Here is an 18,909-nt window from a genome sequence, read left to right as displayed (position 1 = left end):
ACTGGACAGTAATGTAAATTTAAGCTTTTATGCTATTTCCATTTACCTAATAATAACTACAAAATTAAAAATTATAATATGATGCTAACCTTTGGAGACACTTTGGACATATCCAAAGCTTCAGTGGAGAGTCAAGAGCTCTGAGGATTGAAGTTGACATTTATTAATTGGTATTTTTTACCCATAAAGTAATAGCTGCTCTTTACAAATCAATCATTGATTTATAATAATAAACTCATAGATTACTATTGATATCCTTGATCGCATAATGAATCAGTATAAACATAAGTTACTAACATTGTGCCACTGTAGAAGGTCGAAATAAAAACAGTAATTATAGTTTCTTCATGTTAAATGCAACATTTATGGAATAGATCCTGAGCTCCCTACCTTTTTCAAAGTTTGGTCAGAAAAAGGCAATCCCTGACATAATTAATCCCTATTTGAAACAAAATAAGAATTGAATAAGGCCTAGAAATTAATTATTGGACAGTGCTCATGCTTTAAATAGATGATAAAAGATAGTTTTGTATTACTTGTCTTAATATACAAGGAAAATATAATGGCAATGAGAAAGAAACGTATGTACATATTCTTACATTTTAATTCTTTAATTATTTGGGATTGAGACAAAAATACTTGCATTATAAAGTATTTTTGATTCACTTTTTGTTGAGAAAGCATTTTCATGGCAAATTAATATTTCAAAGCAGTTTAGAAATTGAAATTTTTTTTCTATCTTTTCTTGCCTGCTGTTTTTCTACTAAACATCACTAAGCTTTATATTTTTACAGATACAGTGAATTAGGTTTGTATATATAACACTTGCTAAGATATTTTATATTTCCCATTGGAAATTAGATACAATTCCTTCAAGAATTCCTTTAAAAAGACTGGTAAACTATGCTCTGGAAATACACATGAAAAATAACATTATATTTTTAGAAAATGACTGATACAAACTTTAACTTGGAAAACATTTATGATTTACAATTCTGCAGATAGACTTCTGAAGTTTGGTTTCTCTTAAAATCTTGAAACAACAAATTCTGATTGATGATAAAGGATTGTTTAAGTTAGAAATTCTTGTAAATTTTTATTATTTTGACAATATTTGTACCTTTTTACTTGATTTGTACTAAAATTTCAGATTGATTTTATTTGTTTGAATATATTATTTCATTTACTGTTATTGGTAGAATAATAAAGGAACATTTTTATTTTATTCATCTAATTTCTACTGCTCATCTCATCCATGTGACTCTTCATGATTCTGCCTGATAATTTATTTTTCTTAACGTTTTGCATTGTTGAGACCTTGGAAAAAGTTCAGAGAAGAGCAACTAAGATGATCCAAGGCCTGGAGACTAAAACATATGAAGAACGGCTGCAGAACTTGGGTTTGGTTAATGTAAAGAAAAGAAGAAATAGGACTGACATGATAGCAGTATTCCAGTATTTGAGAGGCTGCCACAAAGAAGAGAGGGTCAAATTATTCTCCAAAGCACTAGAGGGCAGGATAAGAAACAATGGTTGGAAACTGATCAAAGAGAGAAGCAACCTGGAATTAAGGAGAAAGTTCCTAACAGTGAGGACAATTAACCAGTGGAACAGCTTGCCTTCAGAAATCGTGTGTGCTTCATCACTGGAGATTTTTAAGAAGAGACTGGACAGTCACTTGTCTGAGATGGACTAGAAGACATCCGAAGTCCCTTCCAGCTCTATTCTGTTTTATTCTAAATTCCACAGGCAACAAAGTTTTTATTTTATGAACATATTTGGATGTATCTTACATATTTTTGGCTGCTACTCATGAAAATAACCTATAATTTAACCTATCGTGCTGGTTTTAGAAATCTTCTGTTTTTACACAGTGGCTATGTACACCTTTCAGTACTTGTTGGCTATCCTGGACACATAAAAGAAACATAAAGTATACCAAGTACAACTGGAATATCTTTGGAGATTTAAAAGTAGCGGTTCTGTCACTTGGAATACAGTTCAGCCATTACCAAGTATTGCTGTTACATATGCGAATGGGACAACTGTGCAAGAGAGTTGAATTACATTAAAAAGAAATGGCCACTGTGAAAGAATTTGGTTCCAGGGTAGAAAAACATGGTGTATGATGAACTACTTGTTGACCCAACAAAAATAATTTTGCCTGTTTCACATAAAACTGAGACTGATGAAAACCTTTGTGAAAGCAATAAATAAGGAAGGTGAAGGTTTCTATTATTTGAGATATATATCTCCAAGAATAACTGAGACCAAGCTTAAGGAAAATATTTTGCTTTGTCCAGAGATCAGAATCATCATAATCAATGACAAATAGTTCAAAGATCTGTTAGTGGGAGCAGAGAAAATCACTTGAAAAGCATTCAAGGATGTCATTGAATTTTTTCTTTGCAGCTACAGTGCACCAAGCTACATTCAGCAAGTTGACTAAACTTAACAGTGTACAGAGACCTTATAGTGGAACACGATACTGAAGATTCATTTTCTGCATTCACACTTAGATTTTTTTAAAAGGTTTTATTAATTTTTAAGAATTACAATATTTAGAGCTTAGTAAACACCATGTTGTCTGCGTTCACACATTTAACATTAACTTCTTCAATATTAAGTATATTCAGTACTGCACACTCCAGTATTTTTTCCCTGATCCTCCTTCCCCATATTTTTTCCATTTTCCCCTCATTACACAATTACAATTCTTGGTATATATACAGTGTTAGATATAAACATCTTCATCATATTTTACTAATATTATACAAATAATAATATCAATTAATTAATCAATATCCTGTTTTTCATGCTGTTGTTAAGGTTTAATTTCCCATCAATATTTAAGTATCTTTGTCAGTTATGATTTTCTCAATATTAATTACATTTAAATAGCTAAATATTTTATTCATACCAATCCTCTTATTTTCATATTTTCCATATCAAAAGAAGAGAAAAATGCTATTTTAATTCTAAATCATATCTTTCATTATAAAAGTCTAATTATATCTAAGGGTCATCAGTTCTTTTAACCGTATTCAACCAAGTACTTAAACATATGATGCCCTCTCTAATAGGTCAAATCTTCTGTTTTTTAAATCTAACTTTCACTTTCTTTGCCAAGTAGCTTTCCAAACCAAGGCAATTAAATCACCCAGGAATTTTCTTTCTATTTTTATAAAAGTTGCTTGGCATGAGGAAGATAATTTAGATAGGGTATTTTTGAGGGGGAATTCCACCCATTTATGTTCCTTAAGCAATTCCCACCTTTCTCAATTTCTCTCCTCATCTTTTGTCTCCCAAATTGTAACATTTCCCCTGATAGCTTTATGTTCCATTCCCCAAAATCTTCTTCCTTGTCATCAGGTGCATTTTACATGCTTAAAGGATAAAGGATCTTTTGCAATTTCATTGTTATGAGTAAGTCTTGTAGTATTTTATTTGTGTATGGTAGTTTATATTTCCCTTCTTTCATTTCCTTTGTCTCTAGATCCATTTCCTCTGCTTCATCTTCTGATCTCTGGTTTATTTGTTCATACTTAGTAGTCATTGTCTGGGAACTTTCTAGTTGTAGATTTAATTTGGAAATTTGCTCATTTATATCATCTAAATTATTTTTAGTCTCATTGTGGTTTCTTTTTATGTCCTCTTTATATGCAACAATTGTTTGGTGAATTGGTTGTAGAGTATATTTCCTTCTGAAAGATATTTGTTTTTTCTTGAGGTATCATTCCTGGAGATCCTCTAATATCTCCAGTCTCAGTAAAAGTAGAAGAAAGTTTCCTCTAGCTTTCTGGTCTTTATTGCAGTTTTTACAGTCTAATAGATTTTAGAATAAAGGTCAAGTTCCAAAAGCAATATTTTATCAGTCGGGCAAGGTTATAATCCACAATATTCAAAGTATTCAACCTCCCTGAAAACAGCTCAAAGGTCTTTCCCAACCATATATAATCAAAGATCAAGTTTTTCTTTCTCTTCCACTAGCTCTTGAGATTAAAAGTCCAAACTCAGTGGGTATTTATAGTCCAACAAGGTCAGGATGATAAGTATACCAAAATATTTTCCTTTATTGCCAGTTGTTCTCCCTTAGGCTAGGAATCACTAAGCAGGCAGGAAGCTAGTTATAGTGCTGAACTCCGATCCACCACTAGATGTCATTCAAAATCCATTTTCCACTCTTAAAACAAAGGATTGATTTCTTATGTTTCACCTCAATGTTTTTTTTTTCAGAGAGAAAATCTTAACAATTATGTTCTCAAATTTCAAAACTGCAGCTGTATGTTACTTCCACTTCAGTATTGTGTATTTCTGTCCCCCATAGAAATTAAAACACCGCTTCCATTCACATTTGGAGGTTTTTAACTTCTTCAGAACCTTTCCCAGGAAATTCAGTTGTAAAATAGTAAAGAAAGGATCAATATTCTCACCCAGTTCCAAACATGCTGTTTACGATGTATTAATTGGTGCTTTTCTTCTTCGGTTGTCAGCAGCTAATGGCTGGCCATAGGAATGTAGACAGTCTTTCACCTGCCAGTTTGGAGGGCTTTTCTCAGATTGAACAGAAAGACCACCATCTCTCTGTGATCAACGAGAGACTCTTCCTTCTTCATTGCCTCTTTGTGGTGACTTTAGCCCTTTCTAGGGCCCCCAGCAGGGCAAAATCGAGCGCGGAAGGCAGAGCCCTTCCTTCCTGCATCTGTCTTGCCACGACGCAAAACCGGAAGTCCACACTTAGATTTCTTTCCTAAAAATCTAGGTGCAGTGAGTGATGAAGTTGTTGAAAAGTTTCACCAGGACATTACCATAATTGAAAATGGTATAAGGCAACTGGAATCCATCTGGGCTGATTATTGTTGGACACTGTAGCAAGATGCATCAGACACTGAGTACAAATAAAAATCAGCAACAAAACGTTTTTAGCCCTGTTGAACTCATGAAGCGTGTTGAAAATATTATGCAATTAAATACATTATATCATTAAAAGTTAATTTCATATTTCTCAAGATTCCTATGTGATCCAGTTATTCTGAAATTATATTTGTGTTCAATTTGAAGGGGTCTGTCATAGTCAAAAGTTTTCCAGAAAGCAAAACTTTTGAAAAAAGTGTTGTCCAGTGACATTCAATTTGTAAATCTATCATTTTCTTATTTTTTATTCTATTCATAAGTATCTTTAAAACCAAATTAAAATAAACTTTATTTAATATCTTTTGCTCTATTTGCCACCTTTTCACAGTAAGTTTTCAAGAATACTTACCCAAAAGTGTCTTTTTATTATAATGGCTTATGTTTTTTATTTTCATGACATCAAATAGTAATAAAACCTGTTTTTACAAGAATAAAATGTATAATAAAGGTGTTGGTTGCCATGATGAAATTGTAAATTAAATTCATTAGCTAATTTTCAATCTTTTTTCTTTCTCTTTATAGTGTCTGCTGCTTCTCTTGCTACTCCACAGACACCAGTCAGTGGACATCAGAAGCCCCAAACACCAGTTACTTCTGCATCCCTCACATCTGGCTCTTTGACAACACCTGTTCTTCCTACAGCTAATACTGCAACAGTAGTTGGTCCCAGCCAAGTGGCTGGTGGGAACACACAGCCAATGTCTGTTTCACTTCAGTCTTTGCCAGTAATCCTGCATGTACCTGTTGCAATGTCCTCTCAGCCTCAGATCCTGCAAGGTCACACAGGAACCTTGGTTACCAATCAGCAATCTGGCAGTGTTGAATTTATACCTGTCCAAAGCCAATCAAATGTTGGTAATCTAACCAAAACTCCTTTGTCTCTATCATCAACTAATTCAGCAAAACCAAACAATAACCCTTCAGTGTCCAGTTCAAGCATTCAGAGGAACTCTCCAGCTAGTGTTGGCTGTTCAATAGGGACAACCCTTGCAGTGCAAGCTGTTACAACAGCACATCCTATTGCACAAGCCACAAGGACTACTTTGGCTACTGTGAGTACTTCAGGAATATATACTCCTCCCATCACTAGGAACCCCATACAGATGAAGATTCCTATATCGGCCTTCAATAATTCAGTTCCTTCTGAAGTGAATACTACAACACCAAGAGTTGGTGAGTTGTATTTTCTTTTATTTATTTATATACATTTAGAAACTGCCCATCTTCCTGATAAAATGATTCTGAGCTTTGTACAAATAGATATAAAACATTTATTTATTCATTTATTTCACACTTGTATACTGCCCATCTCCCCCACAGGGATTCTGGGCAGTGTACAGTAAAAAGTTAAAATATAAAACTATGTATGTATGTTAAAGACAATTTTAAAAATTTTGAAGAGGCAAGCAATTAAAATTAATTAAAAGATGGAGAGAGGGCTTTCAAGGGACTAACCAGCCCCATGACTGTGTGTTCCTCTGGGCTCCCCAGGCGAGGGTGCAGAGCCATGTCTTTTCAGAAGATCAGGAGAGTGGCGGCCTGTCTGACCTCCAGGGCAAGAATGTTCCATAGGGTGGGGGCAATGATAGAGAAGACTCACCACCTAGACCCTTACCAATCAGAAATCTTTAACTGACAGCACTACAACATACCTTCCCTGCCCAACTGTGTGGGACAGTTCGATGTAATTGGACGAAGTAAGTTTCATAGTCTGGTTCTATGTTATGTAGGGCTTTATAGGTCACAACCAATACCTTGAATTGAACCCAGAAACAAACTGGATCCAATGCAGTTTGCAGAGCAAAGGTGTTATCCTTCCTTGGATACTCAGAATTGCTTCTGTGGTCACATTCTGCACCAGTTGAAATTTCTGAATAGTTTTCAGTTGCAATAGTCCAGACAGGAGATGACCAGATCATGAATGACTCAGTGGAGAACCTCCCTATCCAGGAAAGGGAGTAACTGGCACACAACATGAAAGGCCCTCTTAGCCACAGCTGCCACCTGCTTTCTGGAGCCATGAGTACAGAAAGACCTGCAAATTAAGTACAGGATCTGGTTGGGATAGTGCAACTCCATCCAAGATCAAGGATGATAAACTCCTGGATACAAAGGGGGTCCTCCCATAGCCACTCTGTCTTTCCAGGGTTCAGCTAAAGTCTGTTTTTCCCATTCAGGCCCTCAGAGGTACCGCAGAAGAATATCCACAGCATCTATCACTTCACTCAAATGGAGATACATAACTGGGTATCATCAGCATATTCATGATACCTCATCCTGTAGTGATGGATGATCCTCCCAAGTGGTTTCATGTAGATGTTTAAAAAGAGTAGAGATAACATTGAGCTCTGTAGCAGGCGGCATGAGTTGTAGTGCGTTCCCTCCCCCCACCCCCCACTGTCTCTCAATACTGACTTGACTGGCCTCAGAGAAAGGAGGTGAAACTGTGCCACCCATCCCCAACTCTCTAAGGTCAAGGCAAGCAAGGTTGCATGCGCCCTTCTTTGGGCATCTAAAATTGCCCATGCAGCTGCATTTGTACCACGTGAAGCTGCCAGGTATTTTTCAAGGATAGCTCCATGTAGAGCTTCTTGCAGTAATCCAAACGGCAGATGACTAGGGCATGAGTGACTGACCAGAGAGCTTCCTTATCCAGGAAACTCTGCAACTGGCACACAAAACAAAGCTGAATAAAAGCCCTCCTAGCCACAGCTGCCATAGTTTTTTCAAACGAGCTGTGAGTCCAGGAGCACCCCTGGTTAAACTATCCCAGCTCTTTCTGGGGTAGTGTGACCCCATTCAAGACCAAAGATAAACTCCTGAATACAGAGTTGCCTACCCACAGCCGTTTTGTTTTACCAGGGTTCAACTGAAGTCTGTTGCTCTCCATCCAGACCCCCATAGCCTCCAGGCACTATGAAAGAATGTTCGCACACACTTTACCTGCAACAGATATAAAATAGATACAAAAAGTCCACATACCCCTTTAAAATGCCAGGTTTTTGAGATGTAAAAATATCAGACCAAAATAAATCACTTCAGAATTTTTTCCACCTTTAATATAACATATAAACTGTACAATTAAATCAATTGAAAAGCAAACTGAAATCTTTTAGTTTTTAAAATAGTTACATGTCTTAAAAGTGTGTTTGTTAGGCAATGCAATGAAGTTGTTTCTTGATCTCCTTAGAGAATCAAACATCCAGATTGTTACCACCTCCACCAGCAGCAGCAGATAATATAGCAAATAAGAAAGCACCTGAAGTACCATCACAGGTATGCTGGTTTGTTTGTTTTTATAGAGACTATTTTATTTTTCTTCCACTCAGCAAATCAGATTGTAAAGACCTGCTCAATTAAGGCTTCCAAGAAAGCAGAAGTCTTGAAACGGACATCATTTCAAAAGGAACTTTTATTGGAACGTGTTGACAGCAGTAGTAGAAGGCAGGATCTCAGGTTTCCTGCACGAATCAATAAGTCAAGAGTCAATGAAAACCCCATCCCAACTGTCTATCAAGATGGTTCAAATGGGCGAATCCGCAGGTGTGAAAATGTTATGGGAACGGAGCGATAAGGCACAGCTTCCAAGTCTTCCAAGGCTGTTAGGTCTCCGTACCTCTTCTTCCGTGCCCGGAGATAAGGCAGATGACCGGAGGCACATTCCATTCTCACTCCGAGAAAGAAACATAAAAGAGGATAGAGCAAGGAACAAAGCAAAGGAAATATACTGTAGCAACCCCAAGCTCCCCCCTCCCCCCAGAAGAATGGCAGAACCCGAAAGAACAGGAATCCCCATGCCCATAGAAAGACAGTTTCTGACATAGGTCAGTGTTGTAATTACTTATTTCCTTTTTTATTTCGGGGTATTAATAGAAGGTAAATGTTACTTATTCCTTATTTATTTATATGACATAGTTTTTGAACAACAGAATCTGCCAATCCTAGAGCAGTTAGCAGTTCTTTTATATAAGGGATAGATAATAGTAACAATTAGAGAATTTTTAAATTACTACAAACAGAATTCTTTGTTTCACATTGAACAAATATCATACATTTCTTTGAATTCCTATAATATCTTTTAGCCAAGAAGGGGTTGGTGGACTCCAACTGTTTCAGCAACAGCAACATCTGATATGGGGACCATCAGTTGGTAAATTCTGTCCAAACTGCCAGGCTAGGTGTTTCAACATTTGTGTTAACTGGTCCATATGCAAAGCTAGTAGATTCAGATACATGAGCAAGGTATTGGCAATTTGGATGACCATCTTAGAAATTGTGAAAGATTCTGCGGCTATAATTGATCCTTTGGTTCTAGGTATATCTCTATGGGAATAAGGAGTAGATAGATTAACTATTAAGCTTTATGTAGTACAGTTGAAAAATGTAGATCATAAATAATATGGCTAGATTATTTACTCTGTTGCACTTAACAGAAAGTTGACATGCTCAGAAGGTGCTGCCTACTGCTGTACAGAGGAGTCAAAGCCTGTGTAAATCAGGGTTGTGATGTGGATGAAATTATTTAAAATTCTGAGCGAATACAAATGAGGAATACAACTTACTTCACTGGATGACATTTATGAATGGGTGGATAGGAGATACAGAAAAAAATTATTGGGCCATTTAGAGTCCCCAAAATGAATTGTTTATTGTTTGATTTCTTCTGTAAAAATGATACCTATGTTTCAAATGCATGGTTTAAGCAAAAAACTGTTCATGTGTACACATCCTGAAGAAATAACTAAAAAAGGTTGTTTTGTTTACAATGAAAATTTGGCAATTTTTGGTATGGTCAAAAGTAAATCTTGGGGGAAAAGATTTAGAGGAAAATGAAATAAAGTACAGTAAAAGTAGAGTGACTGCAGGAAGAGATAGTACAAAAGTGTTAAAAGATAGCTTTTTCTTCTTACAGAATCAATGGAAAATGGACATAAGAACGCTATTTTGATCTGAGGGAAAAGAATTATGTTATAACAGTGGTGGCGAACCTGTGGCACGCGTGCCAGAGGTGGCACTCAGAGCCCTCTCTGTGGGCATGCGCGCCATGTCCCGGAGATGGCAACCGTCCCTCTTCAACCAGCCACCCGCTAACTCACTGAGGTCCCACGTGATCTGTTGCATCCCAGCATGGCTGGTTTCCCTCCCCCCCCATCCTGTCCTTCCTGGCCTCGCATGCTCTCCTTTTCCCAGGCACGACCCACAGCATCACCTCCTCAGCTGTCGGCTGGCCGTCCAGCTCAGGAGGCGGCTTCTCTGAACTGCTGGCGGTGGGCTGCGGAGCCCCAGATTGCGCCGGTCGAGGGGCCGGCAGGCTGTGGCCGCTGACAGACACTGTCGGCCCCCATGCACTCACTGGCCTCTGTGTGTGGGGGCTGATGGTGTAAGAGAGCAGCCGGCCCCTACCTCGCCTTGCCTCACCTCTCAGGATGAGCCTCCTGCCTACCGCCCCACCTGCCAGAGACCCCCTGGATCTCCCCCAACCCTGCCTGGCCCCCACAGGTGTCCTTCCCCACGAGCAATAACGAGGTGACCACGCTCACCTTGGCCACACCCACCCAGTGGGCCACACCCATCTGGCACCCAGCAATAAATAAGTGGGTTTTGGGTTGCAGTTTGGGCACTTGGTCTCTAAAAGGTTCACCACCACTGTGTTATAAAGTACCTCAGCAGTGTATGGAGTGATGCTAGTTGGAAGTATGAAAAACGTGTAGTGGAAAGATGAAAAGGCTATGGATGAGGGAAGAAATAGAATGATTGCTGAAAAAAAATGACTGTACAATGTAATATGTATAAAAGTGTGCTTAACACAAATGTATGTTACTATTTCAATAGAAAGCAAGGAATAATTAAAGCAGGCAAATTATAGACCAATTGTGATTCAGATTATTTTTGAAAATTGAATGAAGAGAACTAAACAAGAAATCCCACTAGAATGAATGGAATTAAAAATACACACAATGAATGACATCATATGAAGCTGAGACAAAGAAGACCTATAAATAGTATTTTAGATATTTTTATTGGAATAATAATGGTATGTTAAAAATGAAAGTGAAAAAATGTTATGAATGTCTAAGAAAAAATGGAGGAAAAGTGATTATATAATATTTTGAAGAATGTTAAAATGCTTTTTAAAAGACTATCGTATAGAGATTGTAATTGAAGGAATGTTTAAAATATGGATGTCATTTCTTTATGGGATAACCTCTGAAAATTTCATGAAGAATTAGGATGGCCTACTCATCCATCCTGATTCTGCCAAAGGTCATCAATAAGTACAACTAATGGATGTTTACTGGATGTTATAAGAACAATATATAATAGAAGTAAAGTGTAGTCAATTACAACTCAAAAAGAAGTGAACATTTTCAAGAACAAATCAGTGTATGAGTAAATCTCTGAGTATATGGTAAAAGCAAGGATGGTCTGCAGAGAAACAAATTGAAAGATATTGCATATATTCTGGGAGTTGAAGTCCATGTGTCATAAAAGAGCCAAGGTTGCCTACCCCTTGGATAGGTAGTCCTCGACTTAACAACAATTCGCTTAGTGACTGTTTGAAGTTACAACGGCACTGAAAAAGCGAATTATGATCATTTTTCACACTTATGATTGTTGCAGCATCCCCAGGGTCATGTGATTTACATTCGGATGCTTGACAACTGATTCATGCTTATGACGTTCACAGTGTCCCAGGGTCACATGATCAGTGGCCAGGGGGCATGACCAGCTGATCACTCAGGTTGCAGTGTGCCTGTGAGGGGAATCTGGGGGGGTCTGGGATGGGACTGGGGTGGGTGCCTTCCTTCCTTCCCTCCCCTTGTCCCTTCCTTCCTTCTTTTCTTCCTTTCCTTCCCCTCCCTTAGTCTCTTCCTCCTTCCCTCCCTCTCTCCCATTGTCCCTTCCTTCCTTCCTTTCCTTCACCACCTCCTTAGTCTCTTCTTCCTTCCCTCCCTCTCTCCCATTGTCCCTTCCTTCTTTCCTTCCTTTCCTTCCTCTCCCTTAGTCTCTTCCTCCTTCCCTCCCTCTCTCCCCTTGTCCCTTCCTTTCTTCCTTCTTTTCCTCTTTGTCCCTTCTTCCCTTCCATTGTTCCTCCCTTCCTTCCCTCTCTCATTGTTCCTTACTTCCCTCCCTCTTCGTCCCTTCCTTCTCCCCCCCTCCCGTGCCCAGGAAGGGACAAGGGGAGGAGGATAGGCTGCCAGCGTGGCTGGGTCTTTACTGCCGGCAAACCTGCCTGTGCACAGGCAGAGACAGAGGAGAGCTCGCCCAGCTCACTTGCTCAGCTTTGCCGAAAGGCATGCTGCTTGCTAAGTTAGCAGAAGCTCCAGGATCAGCGCCAGGCTACAGCTGATTCGCACTTCTGCTAAATTAGCAAGCGCATGTTTTCTAGCGAGCAAGTTTGCTGGGCAGGAGCCAAGGAGAGCAACTACAGCTGTAGAAGCGCGGATCAGCTCTAGAGGCTCGCCCCGATCCTGGAAAAGAGGAAAGGAAGGAAAGACGGAAAGGACAAGGGGGAGAGGGAGGGAAGGAGGGACAAAGAGGGAGGCAGAAGGAGGGAAGGTAGGGACAAGGGGGAGAGAGAGGGAAGGAGGGACAAAGAGGGAGGGGAAGGAAGGAAGGAAGGAAGGAAGGAAGGAAGGAAGGAAGGAAGGAAGGAAGGAAGGAAGGAAGGAAGGAAGGAAGGAAGGAAGGAAGGGACAATGGGAGAGGGAGGGAAGGAAAGGAAGTTCCAGCCAGGAGAGGCTTGCCAGCCTGGCTGCCGAGAAACAGAAGAGCGCAAAGCCAAGGAGAAGAAGATGGTGGTTTCCTCCCAAAGGGGGCTCCTTTTCTCCACCCCTTCCCTGGGTTTGTGGGGAATTTCTCGTCACCAACGCTGGCAGGTGCTGCTTTGAGCCTGCTGCAAGCTTTCTCGCCCCCTTTGCTTCTCCCCCCTCCCCCGCTTTCATGAGGATTGTGGCGCCTTTGGGAAGCCGATTGTGCTTTGAAGCTTAGGAGAGGAGGAAGAGTCCCTTCCTCCTTCCCTCCCTCTTGTGTCAACTGGCACAAGTTTGGGGGTAGCCAGCTGACGGCGCAGGAGTTGGGTGCTACAGCGGCCTCCCCTTCGCTGACCTGCGTGCACGAGAAGAAGTCAATCCAGTTGCTGCACAATGAGTCTCTGGGGAGGGCAGGGCCTTGCTCTGTGCCTGCGCTCTTCATGCGCCCCCTGCAGGGCACATTTGGTAGAGTTCGTGCAGACTGCCACCAAGCAGCATATTTTCCACAAACAAGTGAGGTGGAGGAGAGAAGGCGGTTGACAAGCCCTGCCTAAGACCATCGGAAATATGTGTTTTCCGATGGTCTTAGGCGACCCTGTGAAAGGCTCATGCGACCCCCAAAAGGGTCGCAACCCATAGGTTGGGAACTGCTTTAGTTCTTCCTCTGCCTCTTCAAAATCCTGCCTATACTTCTGGAAGTTCTCAATCTACATACTGCTGGAGTCTAGCTTGTAGGATTTTAAGCATAACTTTACTAGCATGTGAAATGAGTGCAATAGTGCGATAGTTTGAACATTCTTTGGCATTGCCTTTCTTTGGAATTGGAATGTAAACTGACCTTTTCCAATCCTGTGGCCACTGTTGAGTTTTCCAAATTTGCTGGCAAATTGAGTGTAGCACTTTTACTGCATCGTCTTTTAAGATTTTGAATAGCTCAGCTGGAATACTGTCACTACCACTAGCTTTCCTAAGGCCCATTTCATTTCACATTCTAGGATGTCTAGCTCGAGGTCAGTGACCACCCCATTGTGGTTATCTGGGACATTAAGCTCGTTCTTGTATAGTTCTTCTGTGTAATTTTGCCATCTCTTCTTAATCTCTTCTGCCTCTGTTAGGTCCCTGCCATTTTGATCCTTTATGATGCCCATCTTTGCATGAAATGCTCCCTTCATATCTCCAATTTTCTTGAAGAGAACTCTGGTTCTCCCTATTCTATTGTTTTCTTTTATTTCTTTGCACTGGTCATTTAAGTGAGCATTCTTATCTCTTCTAGCTATTCTGTGGAATTCTGCATTCAGTTGAGTGGTATCTTTTTCTTTCTCCCTTGCCTTTCGCTTCTCTTCTTTCCTAAGCTGTTTGCAAAGCTTCCTCAGACAGCCATTTTATTTTCTTGCATTTCTTTTTCTTTGGAATGGTTTTAGTTGCTACCTCTTGTACAATGTTGCGAACCTCCATCCATAGTTCTTCAGGCACTCTGTCTATCATATCTAATTCCTTAGATCTATGTTTCACCTCTACTGTATATTCATCAGGGATATGATTTAGTTCATACCTGAGTGGCCTAATGTTTTTCCCTACTTTCTTCAATTTAAGCCTAAATTTTGCAACGAGAAGCTCATGATCTGAGCTATAGTCAGCTCCTGATCTTGTTTTTACTGACTATATAGAGCTTCTCCATCTTTGGCTACAGAGCACATGGTCAGTCTGATTTCTGTATGACAGTCTGGTGATGTCCATGTGTAGAGCCGTCTCTTGGGTTGTTGGAAAAGAGTGTTTGCTATGACCATTGTATTTTCTTGACAAAATTCTATCAGCCTGAACCCTGCTTCATTTTGTACTCCAATGCCAAACTTGCCTGTTAATCCAGTTATTTTTTTGGCTTCCTACTTAAGCATTCCAATCCCCCATGATGATAAGAACATCATTTTTTTTGGTGTTGATTCTATAAGGTGCTGTAGGGCTTCATAGAACCAGTCAGTTTCATCCTCTTCAGCACCAGTGGTTGGGGCATAGACTTGGACTACTGTGATATTGAATGGTTTGCCTTGGATTTGCACTGAGATCATTCTGTCATTTTGTGGATTGTATCCTAGTATTGCTTTTCCTATTCTTTTATTGACTATGAAGGCTACTCATTTCTTCCGAGGGATTCTTGCCTGCAGTAGTATACCTGATGGTCCTCTGAATTAAATTCACCCACTCCTATCCATTTTAGTTCGCTGATTCCTAAGATGTCGATGTTCAGTCTTGTCATCTCTTGTTTGACCACATCCAGTTTGCCTTGATTCATGGATCTTACATTCCAGGTTCCTATGGAGAAAAGATCTTTACAGCATCGGACTTTCCTTTCACCACCAGATATATCCACAGCTGAGCGTCCTTTTGGCTTTGGCCCAGTCGCTTCATTCTTTCTGGCGCTACTAGTACTAGCCCTCTGCTCTTCCCCAGTAGCTTATTGGACACCTTCCAACCTGAGGGGCTCATCTTCCAGCGTCATATATTTTTGGTACTGTCCATGGGGTTTTCATGGCAAAGATACTGGAGTGGTTTGCCATTTCCTTCTCCAGTGGATCACATTTTGTCAGAACTCTCTGCTATGACCTGACTGTCTTGGATGGCCCTGCATGGCATAGCTCATAGCTTCATTGAGGTACGCAAGCCCCTTTGCCATGACAAGGCAGTAATCCATGAAGGAGACACATAGACATATAAATAATATTAAAAAGCCAAGGACCCTCTAAGACGACCCCCACCAACAAGAATACAAACTGAGAGCAAACCCCATTCTTTACTAGTACTGATGATGTTACCTAGTTTGGATAATGAAACGTCTGCAAGAAAGCAATCAAGCTCAGAAAGCTCCAAGGACTCCTTATTTCGACCCTGAGTTACAAATATTCTCTTTAATTGATATCCAAGTTTACACAGGACAGTTACAAATTTAAATAGTGAGAAAGTGGAAAAGAATTTGTGCTTTTTGATATGTTTGATTAAAAAAAACACCATAGTATTCCTTGTCAAACATTCAGTTATAGAATGTATAAATCTGTATAATTTTTCCTCTTTTATATTTTGTAAAAATTTTATTATAAATTGTCCACTATTCCAAGAGCTGCATTAGTTGCCTGTTTGCTTCTGATTGCAATTCAAGGCATTGGTTATTATCTATAAAGTCCTGCATGGCATGAGTCCAGGTTATTTGAGGAACCATCTCACTCCTATGGGAGAGTCCCTCCCCACCTATGCCAGTAGACATGGCATGCTGTGGACCCCTTGAGTCAGGGAATTCTGGATGGCGCATGGAACTGACCCTTTGAAACATCTTGCCCCAAGATGAGATTGGCTCCCACTCTCTTGATTTTCTACAAGAACCTGAAGACTTTGTACTGTCAGTTGGCTTGCGCTCTCAAAGGGAGAATATCACACTGGATGTGATTGATCAACTCCATATATTCCATTCCTTTCCTCCCCTTCTTCAAGTGTGACTTGTATTTTATTGTAAATTTAATGTAATTTTATATATTTTATATATTTATGGTTTCATTTTAATATTGTAAATCAGAGTCACCCTGTGGAGAGATGGGCAACAAACATATTTAATAAATAAAAAATAAAAGTGTACTAAATTATTTGTCCATCTCATCCTCCTCTCCAAAGTCTCAGAAGTAAATGTAGCAGTCAAGAGGTAGGTTGTCTTATAGAATGGTGATTAATTGAAAAGCAACAAAAGAGACAAGTACCTGGTGCACAGCTTTTATGCTAGAAAAGAAATAAAAAGTGGAATCATCACCTTGTAGAACCTTGGCAGTTTATTTTTATTATAAATTATCTTGAAAACGTTCTGGTAACAAAGTCTATGTGAAACCTAACAATCCAGTGAAACCATGAATAGACTATGAAGAGCTTTAAAAAACTTTTCTAAGTTTTTATACTAGAGTATAAAGTACTAGGTAATCTGAGATCCAAAATTATGCATGTCTTTGGTAATCTTAGTTGCATCTAACATAATTCCTCCAAAATATACCCCCAATGACAGTTATAATAGATGTTGACATTTTTTAAAAATATATATATTATAAAATGATTGTTTCAATACAGTTCTATTAACTTTCTCAAAACAGGTATCATAAAGCTGAAAAAGTTTATAGAAAAAGGCAACAAAATTATTAATTCACCCAACAATACCTTGTTGTCAGGATATACAACAACTACCAATTAAGTTACATAAAGGCAAGTGGTAACGGAAGTAGTATTACAGATAATTCTCAGTTAACAACCACTTGTTCAGCAACTATTCAAACTGCAACAGTGCAAAACACGTGGTACAATAGTCCTCAGAGTTTCAGACATTGAAGCAGTCCCATAGTCACATGATCACAATCCAGGCAACTGGCCCACATTTCCAACCATTGCAGCATTACATGATTGCGATTTGCGACATTCCCTGTTGGTTTCCCACAAAGTCACTGGGGAAGTTGGCAGAAAGTTGGAAGCTGCATTTACATGAAGTTATCACTGAACAACTCGTAGTGGTTTGTTTAATAATAGCAACCAGAGTCTGCTGGAACTGCCATTGTTAAGTGGCATGGTCACATGATATTATTGCATTTCTTAGCAACAGCAGTTATGGTCCCAATTACTGTTAGGCGAGTGCACCCTATAGGCTGTTATGTGCTCATTGAGTTTTCTACACTAGAGATCCCCAACTTTTGGGCACCAGGGACTGGTTCCGTGGAGAAAGATTTTTCCGCAGATTGGAGGAGGCGTAGTTTAGTGATGGGTCTTTACTTGTTTGTGTGGACCACTTGCTAGATGCCGCGGCCCGGTACTGGTGCACAGACCGGGGGTTGGGGACCCCTGTTCTACACTGTGCACAATTATTAGGCAAGTGAGTATTTTGACCATATCATTTTCATGCATATTTTCCATCTCCAAACTGTATAAACTTGAATGTTTAATGGGTATAAGCATATCAGGTGATGTCTATTTGTGTAATGAGGGAGGGTGTGGCCTAAAGATACCAACACTGTATGTCAAGGTGTGCATAATTATTAGGCAGCTTCTTTTCCTCAGGCAAAATGGGTCAAAAAAGACTGAAAAGTAAAAAATTGTAAAAAGTCTTTCAGAGGAATGCAGCACTCTTGAAATTGCTAAGATATTGGGGTGTGATTACAGAACCATCAAAATTTTGTGGCAAATAGTTAACAGGGTCACATGAAATGAAAAAAGGCGCACATTAACTGCCAAAGATTTGAGAAGAATCCAAAGTGAAGCTACAGGAACCCATTGTCACCCAGTGCGTCATATTCCAGAACTGCAACCTATCTGGAGTTCCCAGAAGTACAAGGTATTCAGTGCTCAGAGACATGGCCAAGGTAAGGAAGGCTGAAACCTGACTACCATTGAACAATACAAATAAGTTAAAATGGCAAGACTGGGCCAAGACATATCTAAAGACAGATTTTTCAAAGGTTTTATGGACTGATGAGATTAGAATGACTCTTGATGGACCAGATGGATGGGCCTGTGACCAGATCAGTAACGGGCATAGAGCTCCACTTTGACTCAGATGCCAGCATGATGGAGGTGGTGTACTGGTATGGGCTGGTATTATTAAAGATGAGCTTGTTGGACCTTTTTGGGTTGAAGATGGACTCAAAATCAACTCCCAGACCTACTGCCAGTTTTTAGAAGAAACTTTTTTCAAGCAGCGGTACAGGAAGAAGTCTGCATCTTTCAAGAAGGCCATGATTTTTATGCAAGACAATGCTCCATCGTATGCATTGAAGTACTCCACTGCATGGCTAGCCAGTAAAGGATTTAAATATGAAAGAATAATGACATGGCCCCCTTCCTCACCTGACCTAAACCCTATTGAGAACTTGTGGATCCTTCTTAAATGGGAGATTTACGTTGAAGGAAAACAGTACACATCTCTAAACAGTGTCTGGGAGGCTGTGGTTGCTGCTGCACAAAACGTTGATCATCAACAGATCAAGAAACTGACAGACTATGAATGGAAGGGTCATGACTGATTGAAAAGGTGGCTATATTGGTCACTGGTTTTTTTTTTGAAATGTCAGAAATGTTTATTTGTACATTTTGAGTTGTTTGCTTATTATTCACACTTTAACAGATGCAAATAAACAAGTGAAATAGACAAACTTTTGTTTTTCATTTAGTTGCATGATAATTATGCACACTAATAGTTGTCCAATAATTGTGCACATATATTCTAAGA

General features: G+C 39.5%; 1 protein-coding gene across 7 annotated transcripts in view; it reads left to right on the top strand.

Annotated features, from left to right (window-relative positions):
- The window catches only part of LOC120304721 (activating transcription factor 7 interacting protein), a 131,158-nt gene that overhangs the window by 88,558 nt on the left and 23,691 nt on the right, over positions 1-18,909 (top strand). For all 7 annotated transcript variants that reach the window (XM_039335644.1, XM_039335647.1, XM_039335646.1 and 4 more), the window contains 2 exons: positions 5,437-6,087; positions 8,105-8,190. In XM_039335644.1, the coding sequence (XP_039191578.1) occupies positions 5,437-6,087; positions 8,105-8,190 (737 nt within the window). The remainder of the gene's footprint in view (positions 1-5,436; positions 6,088-8,104; positions 8,191-18,909) is intronic.

Source organism: Crotalus tigris, unplaced genomic scaffold (assembly GCF_016545835.1).
Source record: "Crotalus tigris isolate CLP2741 ecotype Arizona unplaced genomic scaffold, ASM1654583v1 scf7180000017644.4837335, whole genome shotgun sequence".
NCBI lineage: Eukaryota > Metazoa > Chordata > Lepidosauria > Squamata > Viperidae > Crotalus > Crotalus tigris.
Note: the sequence above shows the minus strand (reverse complement) of the source record. Positions and strands in the feature narration are given on the sequence as shown.